The sequence below is a fragment of the Acinonyx jubatus genome, chromosome B1 (assembly GCF_027475565.1).
Source record: "Acinonyx jubatus isolate Ajub_Pintada_27869175 chromosome B1, VMU_Ajub_asm_v1.0, whole genome shotgun sequence".
Taxonomy (NCBI): Eukaryota; Metazoa; Chordata; class Mammalia; order Carnivora; family Felidae; genus Acinonyx; species Acinonyx jubatus.
Window position 1 is genome coordinate 145,240,279 of NC_069382.1, and position 23,041 is coordinate 145,263,319.

At 38.2% G+C, this 23,041-nt stretch overlaps 1 protein-coding gene across 11 annotated transcripts in view; it reads right to left on the reverse strand.

Annotated features, from left to right (window-relative positions):
* Positions 1-23,041, reverse strand: part of RUFY3 (RUN and FYVE domain containing 3) — an 80,091-nt gene that overhangs the window by 37,947 nt on the left and 19,103 nt on the right. For 7 of the 11 annotated variants that reach the window (XR_008296285.1, XM_053217268.1, XM_053217267.1 and 4 more), the window contains one exon: positions 8,871-8,924. The exons of 3 other annotated variants lie outside the window; for them this stretch is intronic. Coding sequence is in view for 6 of the 8 variants with exons in the window: in XM_053217268.1 (XP_053073243.1) it covers positions 8,871-8,924 (54 nt within the window). In the remaining 2 variants the exon portion in view is untranslated. Of the gene's footprint in view, positions 1-8,870; positions 8,925-16,863; positions 18,543-23,041 lie in introns of those variants that run through there. One more of the 11 variants, XM_053217270.1, reaches the window with a different exon arrangement.

Consider the following 23,041-nt stretch of genomic DNA (forward strand, 5'->3'; position numbering starts at 1 on the left):
AGTGAAAAGAGAGCCTACAGAATGGGAGAAAAAAATCACATTATATCCAATATCTAGAATATACAAAGAACTCTTACAATTCAACAAAAGACAACCCAGTAAAAAAGAATGGGCAAAGGATTTGAACATTTTTTTCAGAGAAGATATACATATAAATGGCAAACAAGTACATGAAATAATGCTCATTAGGAAAATGCAAATCAAAAACACAATGAGATACCACTTCACATTTACTAAGATGGATGTAATTAAAAAAATTTTTTTTAAAGGAAAATAACAAGTGTTGACAAGAACGTGGAGAAATTGGAACCCTAGTTCACTGTTGGCAGGAATGTAAAATGGTACAGCTGCTTTGGAAAACAGTCTGGCAGTTCCCCAAAGGTTAAACCATAGTCACCAATATGACCCAGCAATTCCCTTTTTAGGTGTATAACCAAAAGAAGGGAAAACACATGTCCATTTAAAACTCATACATGCATGTTCATAGCAACTTTACTCATAATAGTCTAAACATGGAAATAGTACAAATGTCCATCAATTGATGAATGGACAAATAAAATGTGGCATGTTCAATGAAATGTCATTCACAGCAATAAAAAGGAATGAGGTACTGATACATGCCATGTTATGTATGAACCTTGAAAACACCATGCTGAATGTAAGAAGCCAGGCACTAAAGGCCCCATGTTTAATGATCGTTTACATGAAATGTCCAGAACAGGCAAATCTATAGAAACAGAAAGTGGGTGAGTAGTTGCCAGGACCTGGGGGAAAGAGGGATAGGAACTCAATGGTAATAGATATGTATAGGGTTTTTTTTGTAGGGTGATGAGAAGGAGAAGGCTCAGTAGCTCAGCACTGGTCTTGTATAGGGTGATGAGAATATTCCGGTAGTCGTGATGGAGGTACAACTTTATAAATATAGTAACTACTAAATGATACAGCTGAGAGTGGTGACTCTTATGGTATTGTGGTATGACTCTTATGGTATGGTGAATTATATCTCAATAAGGCAGTTCTTTCAAAAAACTAGAGACTTGCTGGAGGGGAGGAGGGCAGGGGGATGAGTTAAATAGGTAATGGGTATTAAGGAGAGAACTTGTTTTGATGAGCACGGGGTGCTGTATATAAGTGATGAGTCACTAAATTCTTCACCTGAAACTTATTGTTACACTCTATGTTAACAAAAAAGAATTTAGATAACAACTTGGAAAGAAAAAACAAACAAATAAATAAAATTAGGAAGATAATAGCAGTATTAAAAAATTAAAAAATAAAAAAACTAGAGACTTAAGATATATAATAATGTATATTATGTATGGATCCTGATTTGAATAAACCAATTAAAAAGAGACATATTTAAGACAAGCAATCTTTGAAAATGAGCTGAATAAATAGTAGGTACTATTAAGAAATTATTGGGGCACCTGGGTGGCTCAGTCGGTTAAGCGTCCGACTTCGGCTCAGGTCATGATCTCACGGTCCGTGAGTTCGAGCCCCGTGTCGGGCTCTGTGCTGACAGCTCAGAGCCTGAAGCCTGCTTTGGATTCTGTCTCCCTTGCTCTCTGCCCCTCCCCCGCTCATGCTCTGTCTCTGTCCCTCAAAAATAAATAAATGTTAAAAAAAATTTAAAAAATAAAAATAAAAAAATACAGATCTTCTTCAAGATACGATGGGGTTACATCCCAACCAACGCATTTTCCATTTAAAATATCATAAATTAACACCTAACCTTTAACAGACCTAGCCTATCTTAAACATACTCAGTCACATTAGCCTAGAGTTGGGCAAAATCATCTAACAAAAGCCTATTTTATCACAAAGTGTTGAATACCCCATGTCATTTATTAAATACTGTACTGAGAGTGAAAAATGAATGGCTGTATGGCACAGGATGGTTTTAAGTGTATCAGATGTTTGCCCTTGTGACTGCGTGGCTTGACTGGGAGCCACATTTCTCTGCTATTGCCCACCATCATGGGAAAGCTTGGGAAAAGGTGAAAATTCACAACGTGAAGTATGGTTTCTACTGAATGAATATCCCTTTCACACCACCATAAAGTAAAAAAGTCCCAAGTTGGGGGTTGTAAGTACTCCAGGAACAAAAATATGGAAATTGATGAAATAAGATCAGCAAATATTGACAATTATTAAAGCTGGGTGATGGCAACTTTAGGCTTCATTACTCTATGTAGTTGAAAACTTCCATAATTAAAAATAAAAAAGAGGTTCTGTTTTCTTTTGCTTCAGGTCAAGGCTTAACTGCCAACCTCCAATGAGAAGACTACCTCTATACTGTTTTCCCATCTCTGAAAATAACCAAAAACCCCTTCTAATTGGCATTAATACTGAACTGAATGATCTTATTTGGTGATTTAATGTTTCCAAACCATTCTTTTATATACTATCACTCATTCTTGATAAGGCATTGTGAACTTTATATGTATATCCTGAACAAAGAGCTCCTAAAACCCTTAAAATTTCCTAAGTGATAAGAGCCAAAACATCTTTTGTTATATGTGGTTTTTGTCCCTGGCTCCTGAAATAGCTCCAGAGTTAAGGGTAAAAGAAGCATTTTTGGAAAGTCCCTAAGGATGGGGGCTGGTTACCCAGGAGCAATAGCCATGTGATTAAAGGGTTGGAAGTTTCAGCTGTACCCCACCCCCCAACTCCAGGGAGGGGAGAGGGGCTGAAGACTGAGTTCAGTCATCAATGACCAATAATTTAATCAATCAGGCCTATATAATGAAACTTGCATAAAAATCCTAACCAAAAGGGATGGGACAGCCACTGGGTTGGTGGACACACTGAGGTGCTAGGAGGGTGAAGCACCCAGAGAGAGTATGGAACCTCTGTGCTCCTTCCCACACACTTAGCCCTATGCACCTCTTCCACCTGGCTGTTCCTGAGTTGTATTCTTTTGTAATACACCATAATCTAGCAAGTAAACTCTCTTCCTGAGGCCTGAGCCATTCTGGCAAATTATCAAACTTTATGAGGGGGTCACAAGAACCTCTGATTTAGGCCTAGTTGGTCAGAAGCAGAGGTGACAACCTGGCCTAGCAATTAGCATCTGAAATGAGGGGGCACCTTGTAGGAGTAACCTCCTAACCCGTGGAGTCTGCACTAACTCCAGGTAGATGGTGTCAGAATTGAACTGATGCTGGCGAATTGGTTGGTGTGGGAAAATCCCCCGCATAATTGGTGTCAGAAGTAGTGTGAGCAGTAAAGGAAAAGTGTTTTTCTTTTAGGCATCCACTATCTTTAATGTTTAAAAGATGTCCATTTACACACACTCTTTTCCAAGAGTTTCCTATGAAAATGCACTGGTTTCTTCTTCATTAGGCTCCCATATCATAATATAATCAATTTTTGTTTTGGGAGCTTCCCGAACTCAACACCACAGAAGAATACCTAGAAAATTTCCGGGAACATTTATAAGTTAGGACAACAGTCAGTCGTCTCTGTTTTGAGGCAACATAAAAAATTTAGGAGATAAGTACAAACCCAAAAGTTCCTTGCTTTGCTCAGCTTATTCCATAGAAATAGTTTAAATGTTGAGGGCACCACTGTGACTTAGGACAGCTAGAGCTCTGATCTAGAAGAGTTACATCTCCGTTTCTCACATTCCCTGATACTGCGAAAATTTCTCATTTCTTTACATTTTACCTGTAAAATGTTGGGAGAGACAATCCTCCTTGGCCCTCTTGTGCCATTACACGTCTTTACTGGGTTGTATCAAGACTGCAACAAGACCTTGACCACTCTTTTATCTGGGTCATCTGTCAGGGCTGTTTATGCAGCTGATAGTCATGAGAGGTGAGGCTTTCTTACTGCTTCCTATAAAAGCAATGGGTTCTCCAAAGTCAGTGTTCCTCAGCTGCAACACCCACCCACCACATGCAGAGCATCTTGCTGAGCCTTATGGTGTCTACTAGGTGGGACTCTTGTGCAAGACACCAGTATGCTGATGTTCAGGCTGTTTGCAGCGTCATGAGTAATAAAGTCCTTTGTCTCCCACTAGGAGTCTTGTATCTTTTGCCAGTATCTAAGAACAGAATCAGGCTAATTGTTCAGCTTGTAAATAGGGTAAACTCCAGACCTGACCAAAAACCTGGAATAATCTCGATCTTTAGGTTAATGCCGGGAATACTGTACACCTGTGTTCCAAATGAGACACCACCAAATACTGTAGGATTTGAGGAAGACCCTCAAGGTGAAATCACAGAAAACACGGAAGAATGCATTCCAAAAGGTGGGAATGGGTGTGTGAAATGAGGTAAAAAGAATCAGAATGGCATGGGGAGAGCTGGCAAGCACGGGAAAGGTGACAGAGGTGACAGAGTGAAAAAGGTGACAAAGTCAGGTGACAGAGGTCTCTAAAAGCAGACAGGTAATGAAACAGGTAATGAGAACCACTCTAGGTTTTGAGCAGAGAGATGGTGTAATCAAAACTTTGAAGATGATGAGTCTGAGAGGATTATGCACAGTGAATTTGGGCGGGGGGCGGGGGGAAGAGGACCAAAACTGCCTGCCATGAAGGACTGTACCAGTTAAGGAAACAGAACAGTCACGAACAGCCAAAGTTTTTGCCCCGTGAGACTGGAAATGAAAATGAAAAAACTGAGTAACTATTTGGGGGTAAGGGGTAAAATCAGGTTGGTTTCAGATATGGTAAAGGACATTTATGTGGAAGTATTCTCAACATATTTTTTCATCACATAGCTGTAAATACAAATTAAAGTTTGAGGTTGGATAATCATTAGCATAGGGATAATAGTGGCAATTATTAGATGCTTTCACCAGAGGAGATGGTTTATACAGAAACAGAAGGATGAAGGGTTAGTTGCCCAGCCTTTGGAGGATGACAATAATTGTATGCAGGAAACAGAATCTAAAATAGAGCCATTTCAGGAAGAGCTCTCTTTCTTAGAGCTTAGTACCTACAGCAGCTTTCAAACTAAAGGTCACACTCCTTAGTGGAGTATAAAATTGATTTACTATGTCTCACCATAGTAAGATCATGTATTGATACATGTTCTAGAGGTCATGTTCTAGGTACATACAAATAAATGATGTATGTACTGAGTTTTGATGAAAACATATTTTTACAGTGGGTCTTAAGTCAAATAGGTTTGAACTCTGGTGTAGTGGTCAAGGGCACAAGCTTTGGAGTGAGCCTGTGGGAGTTTGAACTCTACTTGAATTCTACCCTGTGCGATTCTGGGAAAGTTTATCTCTTTTTTCTCTGAATTTTTTTTTGAGATAATTGTTGATTCATATGCAGTTCTAAAAATTGTAGTTGTTGTGTGTACCCTTAACCTAGTTCCCCCAAATGTAACACTTTGCAAAAACTAGAGTACATTATCATAACCAGAATACTCATATTGAATTACAGTTAACACACACAACGTTGCCATCAACACAAGGATCCCTCATCTTGCCCTTTTAAAGCCAAACTCACTTTCCTCCAGCCCCCTACCCTCTCCTAACCCTTGGCAACTACTATTTTCCATTTCTATACTTTCATCATTTCAAGAATATTATATAAACGTAATCACACAGTATGTAACTTTTTAAATTGGCATTTTTTTTCCCCACTCAGCATAATTCCTTATATTCATCCAAGTTGTTGGGTGTATCAATAGCTTGTTCCTTTTTATTGCCGAGCAGTATTCCACCTGGCAATTTTCTTCACGGGGTAGGCCTCACTTTCCTCATTTATAAAGCAATACTAGGGTTCTGAAGACTAAACAAATTAGTATGTGTTAAATATTTAGAAATGCTTGGGACATGCTAAGAATAAAACATTGTTAGTGATTAAAATTATTATGGTTTTCCATAAGTATAAGTGCAACAATTTTATTTAAAATAAACCTTTACTCAATGACTATGTGACACAGTGTTACATGCTAAGAATATCTCTTAGATATGTTCCTTCCATTTTTCACGATGGTGGACATTAAGTCTTAACCCAAAAGAAAATGTCAAGGAACCAGTAAGCAGTCTTGATCAAATAGTATGTCACAAAGGTGTATCATTTCCCTAATTCAAGTAACATCCCAACTATTTCAATGCTCAGAAAGATGGGCAATAATCTGGACAACTGCAAATTCACTGAATCCATTTAAGAGGCTGGTAATGAGTACAGAAAGGAATTTAATATTTGAGAAACTAAAGATAGTAAATTATCCGCTTTTATTATTTCATTTAATCTTCATAATTTTCTCGTGAGTTTCCAAACTTTTAGACACAAATTAATAGTGTATAATGAGATGGGATGCCAGATGATTGATCAGTGTTGTAAGCAAGATACATTTTCATCCTCAGAAGACATTTCATATTCTGTTAGACAGGAGTGACAGACACACTGAATGTAAAACCAACAACCATCACTGTAAGAAATCAGTTTGCCAGAAGAAACTTCAATCTTGACAAAATTTAAAACAAAACAAAACCCAAAAGCTAATAGTTCTAATCTGCAACCTCCTAGAGTTTGTTATGTTAAAAAGCAAATTTTCAGGAGGCTGGAGGCCGGTGTTAACACTTCATCTATTAAAAAGTCAACTGTTATGACACATCCATAATAACAGATAAGAGACAGAATTGAAACAGTTCAGCGGTAAAGGTCTCCTGAAAAGATCTGAGTCTACATACATCTCAGCTTTCTCAGATCTGAAACCAGAACCCACCCCAGGCTCTGAGTTGCTAACTCTGTTACATGTGGGCAATACTCTTTAACTCATGTTTATTCTTGTAACAAGCACTTTTATAAAAACTCTTGTTATGTAATAACATAGTAAAACTCTAGCATTTTACATAACTGAAATGAGGCAAGAGAAGTAGAAAATGATAATAAAAAAGACAGGGATGAATGACTTAAAAAAGTTAATGAGTAAAGCCCCTTCCCTTCCACCATTCTGATTGTCATTTCTTTTAAAAAACTCCATTCCAGAAAGACTTTTCTGTAAATACGTTCTTGACCAACATTACCATACACTACATGACTGGTAATTTACTACTATCATCAAAGTATTGACAGTTCACATCTTCTGGGCTTTTTATGTGCTATATTGTTACAATTCACCTCATTTCCCTTTCTGATTTCACCTGTGGCAATCATTCACAAAAATTCCCACAAAAACAAGATGAAAAAGAGGAGGCTGACTCTCACAGTAGGCTTGATTCTTTCAGTAGTACTTTGTATTAAAGAAATGGAATTTTGTCAGGTTGAGTCCTAGGGAAGAAGTCTTCAAGAAGGACATAGATTTTTTGGCTTTTATGCAGCATTTTTTTTAGTACCTAGTCTATTAAAGGAATTGAAACCTTATACCTGTGTGGTGCCTGGTAAATAATAGTAATAGCAACTAACATAATAGTAAACGGTACTCACTGAATGAATCAACACCCTCCTCTTTGTTTTTCGTTGTCTATGAACTGTCAATCAACTAGGTAATACTGATTTGCTTTTTCATCGAATTATATGTAACTGGTTATATTAAAAGATGGAATAAAGACATAGTTTGACTGTGGGAAATGAGGTGAAACTCATAATAATTTACTCATTCAAAGTAAAGTGAAGAAGAAACTACTGGGCATCAGTAGAGACAGAATGCCTTGTCTTGTCTGGTGTGACCAAATGGACTGAGCACAGTACCACCCCAGATCTCACATGGACACCAAGAAGTTTAAGACAACCTCTATTCAAGGATATTACACTTGAACTAGGACGATAAACACAAAAAGGAGAGAACAAGTAAAAAGCCTTAAGCTCCAAGTTCTGAAGAACTTGAGTGGAGAAATGAACGTGGGCCACAGCTGTCAAGGAGCACTTCCTTCCTGGAGCACGCATCTGGGCTAGAGGGCGGTGCCCCAAGCACAGCGGGGCGCAGGGCAGGTAAGGGAGAAGGGGAGTAAGTGCTCTGGGTGGAATGCTGCAGGTACAAGGCAGGAGAGGAGGCTGACGGCACTCAAGGCACTCAAGGCACTCAAGGCACTCAAGGCACTCAAGGCACTCAAGGCACTCAGGCACAGGCAATGAAAAGGCCAGTCTGCGCGCAGGGCCAGTCTCCTGTGTGTGCTAGGAGAGTGTGTGCTGAAGCTGGGGGACGTTTAGTGCCCAGGCAAAGTGGGAGAATGTAAATGACAGAGTGCAGTGGAGCCAAACTTCAATTTTTCTATTTTTATTATAAAATGTATAAATTACCTTGAGCTCCCTAAAGTTTGGTGCCGATTTCAGAAGAAACGATTGGTTTAGGGAAACTTCATATATTGGAGCATATGTGCTACTTTTGAAAGTAATTCCACTGGAAAGTAATGATAATACGGGACCAAGATGAAAGTGCTTCATGTTATGGAAATCTACAAATCAGAACAACATTCCAGACTGGATACTTCAGATTCCTGGGATTGGTTTGTTTTTGGCCACTGTGGAATTCACAGAAATATATTTTTTCACAAATGATAAAAAAATGTGTTTACATCTTCCCAACAAATGAAAAAACAGCCTAGAAAAATTTGATATAATTTTGAAATAAAGTCCCCTTAAAACATTTATTATTAGGATATTTAACAAATATCCTAAAGGAACAGCATAAACATATATGCTTTACTTGGAACCACAAGGATAAAGATTGTAAGTGCAAGACTCTGAAAACCCTAATCCTGTACAAATGAAGTACCTGTATGGAAAATGTAGCAAATATTTTTATTACTCCAATTATTGCCATGGGAAATAAAACCTAAAGCTGACAGTCTCGCTTATGGAAAACAATCAAAAGGTGGTTAGAAATTAAAAAAAATAAATAAAAAAAGAAATAAAGAAAGAAAAGAAAGGAAAAAAAGCTGAAAGATGTTGGTGTGGCACGCACCTTCTGTATCATCGCGCATTTGCTCCACCAAATCTGTCAAATCCTCCCAAGAGTCTTTGCAAACGGCAAAAAGAAAGGAAAAGAAAGATAAAATGTCATGCAAGCCAAGAAAGAAAAGTGCTATTAAAAACAAGGTTTCAAAAGGATAACTGAAAGGGAGATTTCCTAGAATTCTTTCAGCTTAACCCAGAGATTAACAGTGAAAACGGCTGGAAATACTGAGAAGGGGTAGGACTCTAAGCAGAGACATCGACTACGACTATTAAATTTGTTTCAAAGCTAAAATCATTTCAAAGTTTCTAACAAAAGGAAACAAGGATTCATATCCCATAAAAAATAACAGATTTTTTTTCCACTGAAAAGCAAGATTAGGCTCTTTGTATTTTAAGTGCACACAACATTGGCCTCATTCAACGTTTGTTTTGACCACTTCAGTGGAGCTGGAAAATATGTGGAATGCTTTTTAGAATCAGGCCAAATATGATACAAACTAGTGACTTTTCTTAAAATAACCACATAAAAGTCCAAATACCTCTCTCAAAACCCTCCACCCATACAGTTCTTCCCCAAACCAAAAATAAAGGAAAAGATGCTGCTTTGAAGACAGACAAAATAAATCATTTATAATTCAATACAGATGTGCCTTCAGTTAAAAGTACAGTACTCTCTCCTTTTTCTATAAATTCAATATTCCTGTACACAGAATATTCCATGTGAGGGAGAAGGACAGGAAAGAATGCGAAGATTACAAATATAATAGGTACTTCTGTGTCTTAAAGCTGTAAGATGACTTTGGAAATAAGAGAACCTATAGAAATTTTTCAAAAAGTACACCAGCTTCATCGTTCAGTAATTCTGAAGCTATTATATTGTACACACCTGCAATATTCATATTCAAACTCACAAAATCAGGTGAATTTTGTGTGTGTAAGTATGCAGCAAATAAAGGGACATTCTCAGAGGATGAAGCACAACAAAAATGAAAATGGGCACGATAAGCCTTCCGTCTTGAAAAATGTATCACAGAAACCAGCACAGGATCTGAAGCAACAAGTGGAAATCACCATTTAGGAAAGGAGTTTATCATTTGTCCTGCTTTTTCACTAGTTTATTATATCATCACTGTAATTCTTCAATTCAACTGGTTAATTTCTAGCTCTGCTGTGGTATAGTGGTTATTCAAGTGGGCTGTAAGGGCACATTCTAGTTAAATAAATAAATATATGATCACTTATCCTACAAAGATGTGCAAAAAACATACAAGTATGTAAAACATTTCAGTTTAAATTCAGAAAACAGGGAAGCAGATGAGGATGTAATATGTGATTATGTTGGTATTGTGATGTTGTGATTATGATAATATGTTGATATGTGATGAAAGTAGCAATTTTTGAAAACTATATATAGATTGTTGGTTAGGCCAGACATGGGGACAGGCAATGCAAGAAGAATGCAAGTATCTATAACCTTTTACACTTGTACTGTCTCCCAATTAAAAAGTCTAGAAATTAATAATTAGAAAACCAAGCACAGATGTAGGGCACAGGGAAATAGGATTAAATCCCTAACTTGCATCAACATCCCAAGGAAGCCACCTTACAAAGGGAGGCAGGAGAGCACAGTTCTGAGAGCAGATTCAGGATCACTGGGGCTGGCATCCCAGCTCCACCCCTACTCGCCCTATGACCTTGTCCCTGTACTTCATGTCTCTTACCTCAGTTTCCTCATTCTGGAAAACAGGGAAAAGAACAGTACCTATCTGACAACACTGTTGTGAGGAGCAAAAGAGTAACACATGCCAAGTCCTTCATGTTAATATTTTCCAGCCAAATATATTTTGAAATTCAGATTATTTTTTTAATTTTAGAAAGGCAAAATGGTAAATACTGAGGCCCAAACCCCCCCACAACACCATGCAGAACTAGCAGGCTCCAGGGCAGCACTTCACAATCAAGCACATTAATATTTCTGCAGGAAATAAATGAATGTTCAAATTAAATAGGATAAATAAAGACTATAAATAACCTCAAATGAATTCAGGTCATGTCTTAGCACCAAATGAATTCAGGCAAATTTATGAAAAATGCTCTTGGTTTTCAGAGCGTTTTTGGATTCTGCAATTGTGTATATGTATGTGCAAAGCACTTAGTGTTTCATATAGAAAAAGCATAATATAAGTGCTAGTTACTATTATTTTATAGTAAATTAGTGCTAAAATACATTACATATAGATATATTTCCATATATCACTTTCAATATCCTGACAATATGCTACAGATTTATATTACATAGGATTATAGGTTTATAAGAATGTACTTCTTAAAAAAAATTTTTTTTAATGTTTGTTTATTTTTGAGAGACAGAGACAGAGTGTGAGCAGGGCTGGGGCAGAGAGCGAGGGAGAGACAGAATCTGAAGCAGGCTCCAGGCTGTGAGCTGTCAGCACAGAGCCCCATGCAGGGCTTAAACTCACGAACTGCCAGATCATGACCGGAGCTGGAGTCGGACGCCTACCGACCGAGCCACCCAGGCGCCCCAATAAGAATATACTCTTAACCATCACATTAGTTTACAGACTTGCTATGCTCACCTTGTGAAAGTCAGCAAGGTGAATATTACCATTTATCCTTCATTTTCTTCACTTAGAAACTATATTTGTCACCTAATAAAATAAAAGTACCTAATTATCGAAATGAAATATAAAGATCCTCTGAGATTCATGCACAGAAGAGCTCTGGAAAGTGAATTTCTAGGTAGGAATGGTTGGTGAGTACAAGGGACCTCTCTGACTTTCCCCTTCCGTGTCCCATCTACAAGTTTCCCAGTCTACTCTGACCAGACATATTTTCTGTTTTGTTTTTAAAACAAAAAGGTTCTGAGTATCAGGGTGATGGAATCAATTTAAAAGAGCCCTCCTCCCCTGAAAGATAAGAGGCGTGTTTTCTCCTTCTAAAGTTGTTCTCCCCTTACCTCGGCACGCTCAGGATTTCATTGCAATAAAGAATGGATACTGTGCTGTTCTTTTACATTCCTCAAAGAAGGATTTACAAAATATTTTAAAAATTATGCTATCTGGAATATGTTCAAATTGTCAAAACAACAATGAAAGTGTCTAATACATGAATCAAAGAAAGTACTAGCATGGATAACTCTGGTCTTTTCGCCAGAACGTTTCATTTTTCTAGGGATTATACTTTGTTACTCTCAGCATGTTTTTGCCTGATCTAAAAATCTATGGTAACTTTAATTTGTGTCATAATAATACATATTCACAAGTTTCAGAGAGCGGTAACCTAAAGATTTGCTAATTGCTACAGAAGATAGTCCTGAATTAAAATCTTGCTATAGATAATGAATAATTCAGAGTTGTACCAGTCAGAACTATGTCAAATGTACACTGTAAATGTTAAAGTAAATAGTAAAGGGAGCTTCCAAGGTTACTCTGGCTAAACAGACAGCCTCATTCCCACTCAGAACACTGATTCCTTATGAGTGCATAGCTTAGAAATGCCAAGTGGACTGTCACTGTGTGTGGTGCCCTAAGTCTGGTAATGAAACATCAGGACCACCACACCACTCTAAATGCTTAGATAACATGGTTAAAAATGGTGCACCTAACAGATTCAGGAGGAGCATGTGAACAAAGACATTTTCTAAAGTCAAGAAATAAGAGACAAGGCTGGAAGTGTACGAGGGCCTCGAATTAAGGAAGCATAGCTGATCTGAGGTTTAATGAACTATTTTCTTGGCTATCGTTCTGTTTCAAGTCTAAGAATGAGTAAATCAGCAAACTAATATATATGGCACTATAAATAACTAATTAGCAAGTACCGTAAAATATTTGCTCTTACAGAACATGGTGACTCAATGGCAATGGCTGTGTGACCTGGTAGGAGGGACCTTGGCTTTGGTACTGATATATATTTGGGGTAGGACCACTGCTCTCACAAAGCCTTGGGCCCTGTGTAGTTCCATCTTTTTTCTCTGATGAGGGAAGTAGCTGAAGCTCCTTCTCTCCTGAGAAATGCTTGAATGTGCTCAAAGTGCCTCGCCATTGTTTATGTATCCAGGGCTGTGAGATCTCTCTTCTTGATAGATTCTTTTTCCAGGAGTCTTATAACTATGGACAACAAAGTTACAGCCAAGTTTAGAGAAATATGTAACCAAGTTACATTGTCTCCTTGATGCTAGGTGACTCTGATTTAGAGTGTTATTTTTAAAAAGCTTATTAGCTTCTTGGGGGAAAGCCTTCTTGAAGCCCCAACTACTGATCATAAAGCACTCTTCAATGGACTGTTATGAAAATGAAAGCTAACTCATTTAAAGTTAGCACACCTTAGATTCAATGTGAACTTTACCTTTACAAGAAACTAACAAGCTGGATTCCACTAAGTATATTTGCCACAATTAAAAAAGAAAATAGGGGGAAATGGGGTTAAATAAAAAAAAAAAAAAAACCTAATATTAAACAGGGTAAAAATAGGCCAACACAAGCAGACCAAATGACAAGTTTAATAGCTGAGATACTCTTAAACTAACTAGTAACATAATTAGCTTTAGTAATATAAAAATTAGTAAAGGAACTGCCAAACTAATTTTAAAAAGTACAAAGAGGTTCTGTTCTAATAAACCAGTAGTTTAGACCAAGATCTATTTCTTCCCCACAGTAGAGTTAAAAACAAAAATATCAGCAAAGAAACACAAATGGTCTTGGAAAAAAGGTATATTAAGTGATTGTGATCTTGTGATTTATAATAAATATCTATTTGGTCTTCTTCCCCAGTCCCTGGCACAGGGCTCCCGAAACCCCTATAAATTCCTAAGTGATAAGAGCCCTACAAGCATCTTTTGTTCTAATGAGGTGATTCTAGGTGGGCTCCTGGATGGGGGCTGGTCCCCAAAAAGACCAAGCCATGCTTCTAAGTTTGGAATTTTCAGCCCCACCACTCACTTCTTTAGAGAGGGGAAAGGGGCTGGAAATGGAGTTTATTGATCATGCCAATGGAGGAAGCCTCCACAAAATCCTAGTAGTATGGGGTTTGAAAGCTTTCCAGGGGGGTGCACACCCCAAATCCACCAGGAAGAAGCTCCTGCATTTGGGACCCTCCCAGACCTCACCCTATGTATCTCCTCTTCATCTGTATCCTTTTTTCATAACCTTTAATAAACTGGCAAACTTAAGTGTTTCCCTGAGTTCCGTGAACTGTTCTAGCAAATCACTGAATCTAAGGGGAAAGCGGTCATGGGGACGTCTGATTTGTAGCCAAGTTGGACAAAAGTTGTGGGTAACCTGGGGATCTACTACTTGTGATTAGTATCTAGAGTGGGGGGCAGTTCTGTGGGGCTGAGCTCTTAACCTGTGGGATCTGACATTACCTCCAGGTAGGCAAAGTCAGAATTGAGTTAAACTGTACACCCAGCCGGTGTCACAGATTGGTGTTGGACCAAACGCCCCACACACATACATCTGGTGACCAGAAGTGTTAGAAGTGAGGTGTCCTGAGTGAAAGGAGAAAGACACAAGAGAACTATAGGTTTTCCTAATACAGTTATCAACATTTGGGCCATTTAATACTTAGGCTTTATGTTGAACAAAGGCTTTTACTAAGGCAGATAGTACAGTGAATTTGTACAGAAGTCACAAGTATGAAATATCACAGGCACTTCCCTTCAGAACTAAGTAACTGCAACATGAGGTAAACAGAGATTGGTATTAGAGAGATAAGAGAAGATAAAATGGATTCCTAAATCAGGTGAGCAGCTACGTGATACTGGAAGGCTAAGGAGGACACGGCCTGATGGAGAGTGAGAGGATGAGGGAAAGGTGGCCTCCCCAAATTAGTAGAGCCTTTGCCACCTACCTGAATGGCTGCAATGGAAGAAATAATCATGAGGTGTCTGATACCTCAACTGGGAAGCTTGCTGCCCACAGGCCTAGACATTGTGGGATTCTGAGATGAAATGTAGTACACCCTGAATTTTACAGCTCTAGGAGAAAGAGAAATCTCAGCAGCCTTTTCATCCCAGAAAACAAACTCCAGCAATCAGAAAATTTCTCATTGTACATTTAACAGTAAAACTCATTCTCTTCTACCTAAGATATTGTCACTGGCTTAAAAAAAAAAAAACCAGATAAAACATAATCATGGAGTTTACAGCTGCTGAATCAACTGTTCTAAAAACCACAACTGTTTCATTTGGAAAGTTCAGATTTTAGTACTGTGAGAAACCACAACCAACTGCAGTAGCGAAAGACAAAAAGAAAAAGCTAATACGAAAGTTCACGATACCATGCTATTAAAATTTTTTAAAATGTTTATGGCAGCTTGGAAATGTGTATAAAAAATTAAAATATATTACTATTTGACCCAGAAACTCCACTTCTAAAGATGACAATTGGTAAACTGTTCAAATTGTAAACATAATTTGGGTAAAAATACCCCAAATGAAAGTGGTGGCCAAATTTAGAAACAATCTAAACATCTGTAATAAGGAAGTCAAAGAAATTATGGCATATCCAAAAAACTGAAGACATTAAGTGAGGTGATGCAGATTTCTATTTAGTGTGGTGGAAAGATACCGCAGAGGAAAAAAGGCAGGTCACACAACACAGGAACGGTACGATTTTGCATGTATAAAAACTGTGTGAGCTTGTAAGTGAACTGTGTGTATATATTAATAAAAAAGAGAATCTAGTTACTAAATCATATTAGTGGTTATCAATAGGTGCTAGAACTGGGGCACCTGGGTGGCTCAGTCGGTTAAACATCTGACTTCTGCTAAGGTCATGATCTCGTGGTTTGTGGGTTCGAGCCCCGTGTTGGGCTCTGTGCTGACAGTTCAGAGCCTGGAGTCTGCTTCAGATTCGGTGTCTCCCTCTTTCTCTGCCCCTCCCCCACTCATGCTCTGTCTCTCTCTCTCTCAAAAAATAAACGTTAAAAAAATTTTTAAAAAATAGGTGCTAGCACTTTAGGTGACCTCTACTAGTTTGTGTTTTACACTCTTCTGTATTCTGTAACTCTTACAATATGAATTGATATCATTTCTATAACTAGAAAAATAAAGTTGCTTTCATAAAATACTTATATACATAATAAATATTTTCTAAAAAAACATTATTTTCATCAGACTGACACATATATGTTTTATTTTGAGAATATTTAATTATGACGAAAAATAAATAATTCCTTAGGGGCCATTTGTCAACAAATCTACTTCTCTGTCCCTCTATACATGTGCTTCTAAGCTCATCAAATCTTTCTATCTGTTCTCTGGCAAAGTTCAACTATGAAAAATTGCAAGGAACAGTTTTTTGTGTTTACTCCCCTGGACTCAAAAGCACTTCGCAGCAGTCAGAGTGAATCGGTGGGGGTTGGAGGAACCACAGTGGAAAACTGCGCCCCATTATGCTTTCTATTTCCCCACAAAAAGGAGGTACTGACAAAACTCAAAATACAGAACCACAGCTGAAAAGCAGAGAATCCTGTGGGTACTCTCAGACGATAGCACTTGCCCTTTCCAGCCACGCCTTACAAGTACCCAGGTTTGGGAATCCAACGACTTGAATTCCAATCTGAGCTCTATCACTGAGTAGTTATCTAATCGGGTACAGCATTTACCTCTGGAAAATGATAAACACGTCAAAGAGAAGTTTAGGAGGAATGACCTTCTGCACTGGAAGCTGATAACCCAAGGAAGAGTCACTATAAACTCCATTAAGAAAGGCACAAATTAAAGATGAAAGAAACAGCTCTATTCTCAGAAAGGTCCAGAAAGGCTCACCAATAGAGCAAAGACAGTAAGGCACTGTGATTACGACAGTGCACTAACGTGGACACCAGTGCAGGCATTTGAAGGAGGTGGGAAGGAACTGGAATGGGAAGGAGAGTGCTGACTTCAGGGAGAGCACATTACAGTCAGCTCAGAGGCAGCACAAAGCTCTGCTGATATTTCTCTCCCAGGAAGGATTTTACAAAACTTGGGTAAAACTTACCTTGAAAGGGTGACTAGCCAAGCTCTTCCACAGCAGAGCAACAAGAAAGGGATGAACTTTGTCCAAAGAACTTTGCCCAATAGGCTTCCAAGATGGTATTACAAGCTACCACGTCCACACTTCGAAAGTTCACAAAGACTGCCTTCTGCACACGTAATCACAACTTGGAGAACCTGACAATATAAATCTGAGGCTATCAGGGCTGGTGGCAACAAATGTTCCCGTAATCTCACCGAGGGCAGATTATAAAGGGAGGTGTGCCATATTGAAAGCCAAGAACAGTAACAGGATTCCGTTTAAATCCTAACAATTCAGGCTTTATTTTCTGAACACTTCTGAAAGGAATAAATCAAATGCTGTACCAAATGCATCTAAGTCTAGACCTTGTGGGTCACCTGGTGTACTGCAGGCAGCTTTTAGACAGCTCTGAAAAAAAAGCATGCCAGTACACAAATACAGGCCTAGGACTCAGAAAAACTCAAAATATCTACTAGAAATATAAAAAAAAATTATTCTGACAATGGATGTGAAACTGTTAAGGAAAGTACTTATTAAATACAAGTCAGGCGGATGATCGCACACCTATACTGATACAGCCTTTTGCTTTAAAAAAGAGCATTTTTTTTTTCCTGATTATACTAATATACCCTCTTGCAGAGTATTTGGAAGACATGAAGTTTAAATAATGTCATAAAAGTCACCTGTCGTTCCACTGTCCAGAGGTAATTACTTTTTACATATTTGGTACATTTTGTTTTACTTGTGGTGGATATGTACCCCTGCATTTAACACAAATTGTGACCACAGTGTATGTAGTTTGGGAAACAGCTTTTAAAAATTATATTCTAGGGGCGCCTGGGTGGCTCAGTTGGTTAAGTGTCCAACTCTTGATTTCGGCTCAGGCTTTGGTCTCCCAGTGTGAGTTCGATCTCCACATCGGGCTCTGTGCTGACAGCGTGGAGCCTGCTTGGGATTCTCTCCCTCTCTCTGCTCCTCTCCCGCTCTCACATTCTCTCTCAAAATAAATAAGTAAAATAAACTTTAAAAATTATATTCGAAACAATTCCCTATGCCATTAAATATTCCTCCACAATCATCTTTTAGGGCTTGTTGTATAGATGTTCTGCAATTTACTGAACCACTTTCCTATTGGGCGACTCGGGTTGCTTTTAAAGGTCCTGCTACTATAAATCATTAAAACGGGGACTTGCCTGTTATTTCTGATTATTTCTTTAAGACAGATGTTTGGTATAATCACTGGGATTTAACTTGTCGAGGCTCTTGATTCACAGGGTTAAGTGAACCCCAACAAAGCTGCACCCATGTGCACGCCTACCAGCAGAGCCTGTGCCCAACGCTTCCCCTGCTTTCATCAGCACTGAATAGTATGCTTGGATTTAGTAGAAAACAACAATAAGGAACTATTACATTGTACAAAACTTCAACTTTCTAAGTAAGATACAGTCAATCTGGAATAGGAGATAAATGACTAAAAGAATTAAATTAAAAAAACTCAAGGGGCACCCGGATGGCTCAGTTGGTTGAGTGTCTGACTTGGTTTCAGGTCATGATCTCACAGCTCGTGAGTTCAAAGCCCCATATCAGGCTCTGTACTGGCAGCTCAGAGCCTGGAGCCTGCTTCCTAGTCTGTTTCCCTCTCTTTTTCTGCCCTCCTCCCGCTCATGCTCAGTCTCAAATAAACTTAAAAAAATATTTAAAAAACCTAAAAAAGCACAAATTGTGTGTGATGGAGGGAAGGTATTCCAATAATCTTTTCTTTCACCACTGATTATTTTCTGGAGTTATGGGGCATTACTGCATTCACCCAAAGTGTGTTGGATAGCTACCGTAAGCAGTACCTGGTACTACAAGGCCTTCTGAAGGATGCAAAACAAAGTTTTGCCCAAAGAACTTTCTATATAATTTCATAAATGAGGGATCACATAGATTAAAATGAATCACTGGAGAATGATTCCAAGTGCATTCAATCAAGTGGCACAGACACTACCCAACGACTCAAGGCATATGATTCAGGAGATGAAGAGTAACGGACATGCTAGAGAAGGCCTTCTGGATGAAGGGAGTCAAGGGGCCTTTCCATTTCTTGGTATGATGTCAGCATGGAGAATCTCAAGAGGGGATAGTGTAACAGCAAGAATAATCAGGGTCCTGGCGAAGTGAGAATCTACAACCTGGCTGAAATAGGTTAAGTATGGAACAGGAGTATGAAAAAACATTAGATAAGTAAAATTACCCAAAGAAGGGCATGGAAATACTTGGCTAAAGACTAAGGATTCAATGTAGTTACTATTTCAATCCATAATCATGAGCATTTCTCTTACCACAAACAGCTTTTCACATCATTTTGTACATCTACCTCAGAAACATTTTAAATTTAGCACATAAAGGTGCTGACCTGCCAGCTAGGTCAGTTTTAGCAGTGTGCCGCTGTTTGGGAGTATCTCTGCAACTATGTAAATATTTTCACGCACTTCATAAAAACGAGTGGAAAGAAGAAAATGAAAACAAGTGGATAAAAGCTAAGATCTCCACTTCAATTAATGGCAATCACCAAGCATGCCCCAACTAGCATGCTTTTGGCCTCATTTTGATGTTCACTGGACTTACACTGGCCACTGCCGTGATCAACTGTGTACAAAACTGCTAGAAATAGGTCACCAGAGTAGACGCCCTTTGTTACATGCAGGTCTATTGGTAGACTTACATTTTACTGAGTTTTGCTATAGGAGTGCCCCAAGCAGACTGAACTGTGGCTGCCTGAGTTTGAATCCTGACTCCATCACTTACTACATTCCCAAATGTCAATTAGTAAAATGGGCGTAATAATCGTACCTAGGCTCAAAGGGTTGTTGCAATGATTAAATGACATACTATATACATATTACTTGGAACAGTTCTTGGCACAAAATAAGTGTTCAATAAACGATAACGTCTTCTCCTGTTCCAACACCATTACCACTTTTTCAGGAGTAGTCTACATGTAATACAGAAGGCTGCCTGAAACAGGGCTCTTGTACAAGAATGAAAAGTTTGCTTTCATAAAGACTCATTTGGCAATTTTATGAAGAATGAATCAGTATAGGAAGAGAAATGGGTTTGGAGAAAAGCTGAAAGTAGGTGTAGGAATCTAGATGTGACACAATTAGCTTCTGGTAGTTGTACAAATGAAAATAAAAGACAGAATTAAGACTTTGTTGTGGAACACAGCACATATATCCTTCTTTTACGCCCTAACACATGTAGCACTATTTGCTTGTTTAATCATAACAGAAAACTATAATAGCCAGATGCCTTGTGTGTCTACAGGTGTTGTGTTAAATTCAGAAAGATCACTTATATATAGTTTAGTAAAGTGCTTTTGATACAAATGACATATATTCACTTATGAAAATTGGAGCCTTGATTTTTTGTCAACTTCAGTTAAAGTCATTTCACATAAGAACCTTTGAGTATTGCATGCTTATAATTTTCTTAGTAAATACATGTTCATCATCAAAAAGATAAATGAATGTTCACATATAAATAAGTGAAAATAGAAAGTCTGATCACAAATCTGCAGGTTACTGGGATTCAACATTAAGAGTAAGTTTTGAGATGCCTGGGTGGCTCAGTCAGTGTCCGACTTTGGCTCAGGTCATGATCTCGTAGTTCGTGGGTTCGAGCCCCACATTGGGCTCTGTGCGGACAGCTCAGAGCCTGGAGTCTGCTTTGAATTCTGTGTCTCCCTCGCTCTCTGTTCCTCCCCTGCTCATGTTCTGTCTCTCTCTCAAAAATAAATAAAGCTTAACAATTTTTTTTTTTAAGATTAATAGTTTTGTTCTTCTATTAATTGGGAGAAATGACTATTAAGTCTTATTCAGGAGAGCTATTAAAATTCACATATAATATATGCTTATTTTATTAAAGTATAGGAGTAAATGCACATACATAATGAACTTACTGTTAAAACACTTAATTTTAATGTTAAAAAATTAACATTATGCACAACCAGAAGGAAAAAAAAAAACCCTACTACTTTCATCACTACTCCTAACATTTTGTTCCCAGTAAAGCATGTGAAAACTTACTGGAGAGGAAATTTGGAAAGGGGCTGAAAATAAATACTAACCACCTTTCAGTTCTGGCATTTGAGTCTGTGTAGTTCTTCCTCCCCATCCCCACCCCTTAAGACTCCCTTGCCTCCAGTTTATACCCAGATAACTCCTGCACATATTTTAGGTCTTAGCTCAAACATTACTTCAATTGGAAATCTTCTCTGGAATAAGATTTTTCACTCTGTACTACTGTACTGCAATGACTGTCATTTTACTTGCTTGCAGTACCCCACCCTACACCTCCCAACCTATCAAATAAGCCCAGAAAATCCAAAGGACCATACTTGTTCACTTCACTGTACTAGGACATAAATTATAAGTGTGGGGCATAAATCATAAGTAGGATACTTAAATGCATGTTGAATGAAGGGCCAAGGTCTGTATGATAAAAGCTGAGTTTTTAAAGCATTATTCGTTTTTCCTTTGAGGGTTCTAATGGACACTAAGGATTTTTCTACAGGAAAAAAATGTCCAGATATAAAATTTTTTGAATGATAATTAGGATCACGGGTCCCAGGTTTAGAAGCTCTGCATTATAGTGAATTCATGCTCTGAAGTTTCTTGGTAAATAGCCCTTTGGTTTCCCCTGCCAAAACGCCCATTGGGACAGGCACCTTTTTCATTAAAACATACACATTTCACCCCAAGCAGGATGGGGTTATACTAGGGTGCAGTGATATTGATGAGTAAAAGTACATTAGTAAATGTCAATGGAGTGATCTCAGCATGAGACACTTCCCACAGTCACTGAATAATAAACACTTTTCCATTACATCTTTAGGGGATTTTTCCTTGCTTATTATATCTTATCAGTAGAATATTTCCTATTGTATCTGATCAGTAGAGTAGTTCCTATCAAATGGAAAAACCTGATCACAAATCTGCACCCATAATCTACACCCAGACTGTCCTTCGGGAAATGTGAAGGGGTGTCTATTTATTTCTTAGTCCCTAGAACTGGACTTTGCATCAAGGAATGCCTAATAAATATTTCTGACCAACAGGCAGACCAGAACACGTCCTTGTATGTCAAGGACAGATGTTTCATATAAACTACCTCTTTATACATTACAGTAAAATGCCAGCTATTCTAATGAACACTGAAGCAAAATGACACCACCAGGGCAACTGCAGAGTTATGCAATAATAGCATGTATTAGGTCTGCCATCACATATAGTTCTCTACAATACCCGAAAACTATCGTGTCTGTCCAATATGTCACTGCCTCCATAGTCTGTCTCTTATTATCTGTATCTGAAAAGGAAGTTTCCTAAGTCAAAAAAGTAATTTCAAAGCTTATACCTGTCTTTGTAACCAGATGGTACATTTTACTGTATTAAATTGATCATCTGTGGACATCATCTCTCAACATCAGATTCCCATTCTTTAAAAGGTTAATAGGAAAACAAGTATTGCTTGATAACTAAGTTGTATTTTTAATCAATTACTTTGTTTTATAGAGCTCCAAGAAAGGATAATGCTAAAATATGAATTTAAGCTACTAACGGTCTACTTTAGTCTGTCTAGTAAACAACTAGTTCAGAGTGCTCCAAAAAATTAGACATAAAAACAAACATATACATTAAAATGGTAATGTATTCAAAAACATGCTGCAGTTCAACCTAAGGCTCCATGAATAACTATTATACACATAAGTAACATTTATAGGGTTTACATTAATTATCTCAATTTTTCTCACCTACAATCAGATAATTACCACCCATAACTACTTGCTATTCTCCAGCTTGACCAGCTCTCCATGTACTGCTGGAAATGTCCCCCCTCTTCACCCTGCATCTGCCTGATGATCACCTAATTATGTACAATGTCCAGGCCAGTCTCACTCATTAAATGAAGCCTTTCCTGAACCCTCTCCTCTTCTGTGGAATCGGTCTTGGGCTCTTGTCTTAGGGGAAATCTACTCACACAGATTTATAGATATCCTCCTGGTTTTAAAAAAAGGGTACTGAGAGAGAGATCACTTCCTTGACTACCAACAAGCACTGACATGATGACATGAATGTTTCTATTCCCATGTATTTTAGGGCTAAGCTAGGCGGAA